The sequence below is a fragment of the Nelumbo lutea genome, chromosome 1, assembly GCF_056320005.1.
Source record: "Nelumbo lutea isolate HS-2025 chromosome 1, American lotus-T2T, whole genome shotgun sequence".
NCBI lineage: Eukaryota > Viridiplantae > Streptophyta > Magnoliopsida > Proteales > Nelumbonaceae > Nelumbo > Nelumbo lutea.
Window position 1 is genome coordinate 58,592,665 of NC_142684.1, and position 8,478 is coordinate 58,601,142.

Genomic DNA, 8,478 nt, shown 5'->3' on the forward strand with positions numbered 1-8,478 from the left:
ACTCTAGATGAGGATCCAATAGGATATTAATAATCTTATGTGCATCGCTAAGTTAGAAGTAAAGAGATTAAATAACCATTTGATTGGACACCACTAGACCTGTTTATGGATCGGGTAGTTCAATGGGTCACCCGGCTTAGTTTGTTTTAAATCGAGTTTGGTCATAATTTTAGGTCACAAGTTTGGTCTTAAGTTTCTCAAAAAAATTTTGTTTGAGCCCGAATTCGATTTGATACTATATATTAAATAATAGAATATATTTTATTTAATATAAAATATATATACAATATTTTTCTTTGTTCTTATATCTTTTTTTTCAAATAATAGTGATATGTTTATTATTTTTTAGCTTTAAAGGCTTTTAATATAAATAAAACACTTTTTTATTTAATAAAAAAAGAAAAAAAAAAACTGTTTTCAAATTTCTAACTAGGTTAAGGCTTAGACCCAGGCTTCAAGCTTTATATGAGGATCAGGCTCAGGACCAAGACCTCATGGTCGGACTAAGCTTGGGATTGGGTCTAAATGTATTCTATTAATACATAAACAAAGCCTAATCCAAACCCTACCCATGAATATATCTAATCACCAAGATCAAATCAACCCCCCCCCGCAACGTCACATGGTACATACCCGTTGTGTATTGGGAACATCTCCCGATGATATTACCAAAAGTGATGATGCCATCATCAGGAAATGTTTCCAATACATGGTGGGGATGTGCTGCGAGACGTTGTGAAGGGCAATTTTGTGAGGGGCTGATTTGAACTCCTAATCACCACTTTTAGGTAACAGTTAATTCATTACAAGTTTTTTCCGTATCATGTCTTTAAACTACAATTTTATGGGCCCGTGTATCAAAATGACAATGCAAAACATGATTGACCCAATGACATATAATGCTATGATTACAGAAAATCAAGATTTTAACCTCACAAAATTTGTTCAATTGTTGTCACAATACAACTTCAGCCATATATTAAAAACATGAGAAATGTTCCCAAATGCACTGCTGCAATTGTTACAAGGATGATGCGAGCACAAATTTTATGAGGATGAAATTCGAGAGCGAAAATTTATGATTACAACTGCGTGTATTGAATACAACAAATTGTTCAAAGGTTCAATTGCCCGGTCGAATGGTCCGATCACTCAAACCGAATGGATGGTTCATTCTAATAAAAAAAATTAAAAAATAGTTAAAAATCGTTTGACGGTTTGAACGATTTGACTGTTCAAAATGGTTTTTGGGCAAAAGACAGTTATGGATAAAATGGTGACCGAATGGATGGTTTGAACGATTTGACCGTTCAAGATGGTTTGAACGAACCGAATGGATGGTTCATTCTCATGGACGCCTACAGTGTCCATAATCGTCTACGGTTCTGTTCGTAAAACCCTAATAACGATGCACCATGCGAGATCTGTATCACGCGGGTTCTATACCAGAATGACGTAGCGGATATTGATTGGTCATTACCATTCAGGAAAGCGAGGGTTTTCTGCGTCCACCGGAATTCTTTTTCTTGTTTTATTATTTTTTTTCAATTTGTCGGATTTAACGGCCAGTAACCGTCCCAGTGTTTGGAATACTCCCGCGAATATTCCTGCTTCTCTATTTCTTTCTCCTTTTAAAACTCCTCACCACCTCTTCTCCTCCTCCTTTCTCTCTCCACCTGTCTCGTTCTTCTGAACTTCATCCCTCGGAAACCCTAGCACCGAAGATCACGAGAACATAAATGAGGCCGAATTAATGAATGCCTTGAAAATGGTGTCGATGTTGTTATCGGTGCCTGCGGTTGTTTGGGCCTGTCTGTTGCTGTTTCTAGCGAACCTCGTTGGGAACGTCCGTGGAGGCATCCCAACGACCCTTGACGGTCCTTTCAAGCCTGTCACAGTCCCTTTCGACGAGAGCTTACGTGGGCATGCCGTCGACTTGCCGCCAACGGACCCTCGCATCGTCAGGCGCGTTAAGGGGTTTGAGCCGGAGCAGATCTCTGTCGCCCTCTCCGCGACGTATGATTCTGTTTGGATCTCTTGGATTACAGGTTCTCTTCTACTTCTTATTCTTGTTGTTTTTCCCTTCTTTTCCTCTTCATCCCTCCTCGTCGCTTATCTCGTTTTTCTTTTGTTTTCGTTGAGCTGTTTTGATGGGGTTGGTGGATTCGTTCTAGAGTCCTTTTCTTGTGAAAAACTTGAATATTGGGTCTTCTGGTTGTTAAAATGGTGATTAAGATCATCCAAGAAAAATTTGTCGGTAAGTTAATTAGAGCTGCACTAGTTTTGTTATTAATGGTTTTTTGGTGGTAAAACTATTTAAATGATATAGGGGTGAAAATGTTGAGCATAGTTCTACTTGTAACGTAGAAAAGTAATCCATCCTCTGCTTTTTCCATCTCTCCACATTTCTTAACCTATTGAATTAAAGATATGGATGAGTGGAACTCCCTTTCATCTTTTAATTTGCTGTTGCAAACTTCCAAAAATAGCGTTGATTCTTTTTATTTTTTTATGTTTTGGTTGGAACAGATAGGGTTGATTGGTTTCTTATTCGTGTTTCTTAATTATGAAAACGCATTGATAAGAAGTTTGGTAACTATTTCTTAGATATTCTTGAGTAGTATTTCCTTAGTCTCCGTTTAGAAAGAGTACAAATACAAATTTGTAGAGTGCGAAATCTTATATTGTATTATTTTATATGTATTTGTACTGTACACATTCGTATTTGTACTCCTTCTAAACTGAGCCTTAGGTGGAAATTAGTAGATCACTAGATAAGGTTATCATTGATTATGTTCTGTAAACATAAAACATCTCAATAATACCTGGATTTTTGGATTACTTTCTCTTCTTCCCTGTTCTGATGAATTGGTTCTTGTATTGGGATCGAATTTGCAGGGAAATTTCAAATTGGATACAACATAAAGCCATTGAATCCTAAATCTGTTGCCAGTGTTGTTCACTATGGGAAGTTGAGATTTCCATTAAGTCATGAAGCTAGAGGAAACTCTCTTATTTACAACCAGCTTTATCCCTTTGAAGGCCTCCGGAATTACAGTTCAGGAATTATACATCATGTTCGTCTAACAGGTATATCTTTGTGAGAGTTAGCTGAAAAAGAAATATGAAAAATAAAAAATGTAAACCTTTCCTATGGTGAAAGATTGCAATTTTAGACCAATTCCAAAAAATGTTGGATTATTTTGGCATGCTATGGATTTTATTCGTGTTTTTTTTTTTCTCATATAATCTGGCTATGTGTTTGATGGTAAATTACTATCTAGTGTCTATATTAGCTAATTTAAGTATAGATTACACTTGAGGGGTATATTTAAACCGAATGAAAGTGGAAAATGTCCATGAAGCCAGCAAGATCAACCATTCAGAATTCAGGTAAGGTCATCTGAGTTTTCCAAACCCGGGATCAACTATTGGCTGATCCTAACCATATGGTCTTTGGCCTTCTACATGCTTAATTGCTAGTTGTAGAATAGAGGTAAGGGTAATGGGTCTTATTGCTTTCTCTTGTCTGAGTCCAAGTGTTTCTTATGGACTTCTGGTATTTTTGGATAGAAATATGTTTAGAATATGCTGAATTGCTACGGAAGGAACAGGTTGCATCTTATCTTAGCATCAGAAACCTCTTTTCTTCAATTAAGAAGACATTTATTAAACAAAATGGCCTCAATGTTTATGAAATAGGCAATTCACATAGCTAGATAAGGGAAGAAACAGTAGATTCATAAAGTTCATAACTATTGAAATTTTTGAAGAAGTTATATTTTAAGTTGACAACTGAGCTGAAAGTTTTTGTGTTTAACAAGGGTCTATCATTGTTCTCTTTAATACCTGTTGTGTAACATTTACGTCCACTAGCATTCAGACAGAAATTGATGTGTCACATAATGTGCATAGAATGAAACTCATACATTGCCAAAGAAGCTTTGCTGGTAATAAATTATATAGCCTCAATAAGAATCTTGCCAGCAAAGGAAAAAGAATTTTACCATCAAATATTGTTATTATTTATTTAACTAGCTAGGCAGAAATTTTTAAGTTTTCAGTGACTACACCTCTTTTTTATTATGCTTTTCTGTAGGTTTGAAACCTGACACACTATATTATTATCGGTGTGGAGATCCTTCAATCCCATCCATGAGTGATATTTATTATTTCAAGACTATGCCAATTTCTGGTCCAAAAAGCTACCCTGGAAGAATTGCAGTGGTGGGAGATCTGGGTCTTACATATAATACAACATCCACAATTGATCATTTGATCAGTAATAAACCAGATCTTGTTCTATTAGTTGGTGATGTAACTTATGCAAATTTGTATCGCACAAATGGAACTGGGTCCGACTGCTACTCATGCTCATTTCCAGATACTCCCATACATGAGACCTATCAACCTCGCTGGGATTACTGGGGAAGGTGAAAATTGACATCATCATCTCTCTCTCTTAACACCACACAAACACCGCACACACAGTTTATGTTTTGAAATGTGGTCTTGCAGAAATTTGAAATGTTTTCTGAGATACTGTCAGGTCTATTCTTCAGGTTTATGCAACCTCTGGTGTCAAGAGTTCCAATAATGGTTATAGAAGGGAACCATGAGATAGAAGAACAGGTTGAGAGCCGTACCTTTTCTGCTTACAGTGCTCGTTTTGCATTTCCATCTGAAGAATGTGGATCTTTATCTACATTGTACTATTCATTTAATGCTGGGGGAATACATTTCATCATGTTGGGGGCATATGTTTCTTACAAGAAGTCAGGTAAAGAGGATCCAAGGTTCCAACTCTTCTCTCTATTATCTATTTAACTTCACATTTTGGAATGATTAGACAACTTGGGAAATTTCCTTGCTACAGTCTGAATATTTCTTGGAATATCTTTATGTTTTCTGATTGGGGTCTCATGAGTTTGGTAGCAATAGCATACATTAGCAAAAGATAGTCATGCCCCCTGGAATCATAATACTGTATTTGTATTCATCTTATTGGCCCAAAATTTTCAATTTGGTTGGCCCGATCTCTTGGATGGGAATAGTCCAGAATTATCTTGTGGTTACTAGACATCCAGTCTATAGGGGTGGCTGGAAAAGTAAGTTGAAATTGTAGATTTATACATAATGCAGCTAGATATGCTGGTATATGGCAATTCACTATTTTTTTCTTTTATTCATATCATTATCTTTCATTTTGGATGTGATTCTGTTGATAAAGAATAGCCTAAAGTCCATCTGGAAACAAAGGTCATTCTGTTTCCTTTCTTTGTAATCCATATGCAACTCTCCAAGGTGGCAAAGAGCAATTCTTCTGACCCTGTGAACAGAGTCAGAAAAGTTGAGAGTTGTTCTTTGAAGAGAAAGTCCAAAACCTTGGGAAACAGGACTTTTGTGAATGAGAATAATATGTATGCTACAACCAAGAGCGCCTCCCATCCAATGAATGATGTTTCGACCAAGTCATCCCTCTAGGTGTCAGGAATCTCATCTATAAAGCAGTCAAAGCCTGACCAATAGAAAAATATAGTGAATCAGAAAGGAAATATAAATAAATAAAGATTGAGATGTTATATGCCTTTGGTGGTACATGTATCCAGATTTTGAGTAATGAATGAAGTTAATAGTTCCACTAACTACAGGTTACTACTCATTGAATAGTTCTAATTCTTTCCCATTACAGGGGATCAGTACAGGTGGTTGGAGGGAGACTTAGCTAATGTCAATAGATCGGTAACTCCATGGCTTGTAGCTACTTGGCACCCACCTTGGTATAACTCATACCAAGCTCATTACAGAGAAGCAGAGTGTATGAGGGTGGAGATGGAAGAATTACTATACTCTTATGGTGTTGACATAGTATTGAATGGACATGTAAGCAAACTTAATGCCCTTTTATTTCCGTACTTAGATTCTTCTTAATCATAACCAATGAGCCTAGAGGTGTTTGAAGCTTTATCCTCAATGCAAGGTGCAGGGAAGGCATATTGAACTCCCACTGGGAAGGATGACATTCTTATGAGGCATGCCTAAGGCCTACTACTCATCTGATATGTACACTTTTTTGAACTTCCAAGTTAAGGCACAAGGATCTTGAAAATGCCAATAGACCTAATGGAAAAATACAAAAAAAAAAAAAAAAATCTAAATGAGATGAAAAATCATTGAGATCTTGTTCTTTTTACTCAATTCGTAACTCCAACCTAGCCCAATAAAACACAATAAGGACAATATGAACACACATGTGAAGAAAAACTTTCTATAAAAGCATGCTTGTTAGGCATTTTTTTATTAGTGTGCTATTGAGGCTTTAGGTTAGTGGAAGGACTTAGATATACCTTAATGTTTCTCTACCTACTTTAAACAATCTTGTAACCTGCAGATTTCACAAATTTATAGGTAGTAAGTACACTCAGATGAATAATTTCGTAGTGTTGATTTCTGGTGAAGACAAACTTTCTATAAAAGCATGCTTGTTGGGCATTTTTTATTAGTGTACTATCGAGGCTTTAGGTTAGTGGAAGGACTTAGATACACCTTAATGTTTCTCTACCTACTGTAAACAATCTTGTAACCTGCAGATTCCACAAATTTATAGGTAGTAAGTACACTCAGATGAATCATTTCGTAGTGTTGATTTCTGGTGTAGAAGCTGTTGTAGATGCTATCAAGGGATGGCTCCCCTGCTTGCAAGCCAGATCTAAAGATATGCTGTTTATAATCATATTTATGGTCCAGTATTATAGTGAATCTAGTAATGCCATACTCCCAGTATTTCTGTAAATTGATAATGCATTAACATACACGGGTTGTTTTACACTTTACTAATTTGGATGGAATATGCAGGTTCATGCATATGAGAGGTCAAATCGAGTTTATAATTACTTGTTGGATCCTTGTGGTCCTGTTCATATTACGATTGGAGATGGGGGCAATCGAGAGAAAATGGCAATCAAACATGCTGATGCACCTGGTAACTGCCCAGATCCATTGAGTACGCCAGATGAATATATGGGTGGCTTCTGTGCTACTAATTTTACATCAGGTCCAGCAGCAGGAAAATTCTGCTGGGACCGACAACCTGATTTCAGTGCATACAGGGAAAGCAGCTTTGGCCATGGGATCCTTGAGGTGCCCTCTCTCACTATCAGTATACAAACATATGAAGGTTACTGCATGCTATATTTAACCAGAAAAAGTAAATGGTGGTTCTGAAGCAACCAAATTCCATGGTGCTTTTACATGTGAATAGGTTGTGCTCCAACCTGATTTAATTGGTACCACCTCTAGGAAGGGCATTGCTCCAAAATCAGACACAATATAATGTTTTAAAGCAGTAAACTGAGAGGAACTTCATAGACCATTCTCTTATCAATTTATTGAAGTGTACTAGGGTTACTGATGGTTTGGTTTTGATTGGTTAAGCCTTGAAACTTTGAAATACCAGTACTAGAAGTGGCCTAGGATCTGATAGGAACTACTAGAACTACAAACTAATAGGTTTGTGAATGGCAGGTGAAGAATGAGACTCATGCTCTATGGACATGGCACCGAAATCAAGACATGTACAATACTGCTGGAGATCAGATTTATATAGTGAGGCAACCAGATAGGTGTCCGACACAGCCAAAGGAGATTGATCTCTGGGAAGCTCGTCCTTTACTTGAAGAAGAATGAGGGACAAATTGAATAAACAAGGCATCAATTTATTTTTATTTTTATTTTTATTGAGGGGTCCAGAGTCATTGGATTCTGCCAAATTGGAGTATTGAAAAATAGAACAAAGAACAAATCCAGCAATCTCAGTAGAAAGGAAGTCAAAGGACAGCAGGTCCCCAACAATCCTAGTGTTAAATATAAGAAAATCAGTTTGGATTTGTCTTGTTCAAGTAAATAGGAATGATGGCTAGTACTAGATCTTTGTGTATATAAACAATATCTTGTAAATTGTTCAGTCATACTGAGCACATGCATATGCATGCTTAAAATTTTAAGCTTCCAAGGGATTATGTATTGAAATTTAAAAGAACAAAGCAATCCCATAAACTTGTGCATATTTTTAGGTTGTAGTGAAAGGCCAAATTTTCTAATTAAGAGGGTATTTGGGAAGTCTTTTTAAGGGGTCTTTAAGGCTTCTCAAAGCTTGGAAGACCTTGTACTGAGCTTTTTCGTTTGGCAACCACAAGTTAGAAAGCCAAAAAGATAGCCCCCCTAAAAAGCTTGAGAAAGCTGAAAATTGTACAAAATCCAAAAGCTTCATTTGAGGCTTCTGGTCTTTTTGAGCTTATGAGATCTTTCTTCATTTGAGAAAAAACCCTTGCACATTCCACCACCGAGGAATCTGAACACAGGCCTCCTAAACCAACGAACCTCTGCATATTTGCATAAGCCAATGTGTAGGTAGGGCCCATAAGTGCTAAATACACATTTGAATGCATTAGTGGGTCCCATACATGACATTTCCAAGGT

The 8,478-nt window shown here is 36.8% G+C and overlaps 1 protein-coding gene across 2 annotated transcripts; it reads left to right on the forward strand.

Moving 5' to 3' along the window:
* The first annotated feature begins 1,426 nt into the window (after positions 1–1,426).
* On the forward strand, positions 1,427–8,055 carry PAP15 (purple acid phosphatase 15). 2 transcript variants are annotated; one of them, XM_088963841.1, is made up of 7 exons: positions 1,427–2,048; positions 2,899–3,090; positions 4,100–4,433; positions 4,563–4,780; positions 5,693–5,883; positions 6,856–7,140; positions 7,525–8,055. In XM_088963841.1, the coding sequence occupies exons 1-7, from the start codon at positions 1,754–1,756 to the stop codon at positions 7,684–7,686; spliced, it is 1,677 nt and encodes a 558-aa protein (XP_088819967.1). In that variant the 5' UTR covers positions 1,427–1,753; the 3' UTR covers positions 7,687–8,055. The 2 variants fall into 2 exon arrangements, with proteins under 2 accessions (XP_088819967.1, XP_088819968.1); XM_088963842.1 differs by lacking the exon at positions 6,856–7,140 and having other exon boundaries at positions 1,527–2,048.
* Positions 8,056–8,478: the final 423 nt, after the last annotated feature.

Excerpts from the sequence above, each read along its gene's own strand:
- PAP15 (XM_088963841.1), top strand. The coding sequence starts at position 1,754 with ATGAATGCCTTGAAAATGGTGTCGATGTTGTTATCGGTGCCTGCGGTT. Across the intron at positions 4,781-5,692 it reads TGTTTCTTACAAGAAGTCAG|GGGATCAGTACAGGTGGTTG; the intron begins GTAAAGAGGATC and ends TTCCCATTACAG. Across the intron at positions 7,141-7,524 it reads TTGGCCATGGGATCCTTGAG|GTGAAGAATGAGACTCATGC; the intron begins GTGCCCTCTCTC and ends TGTGAATGGCAG.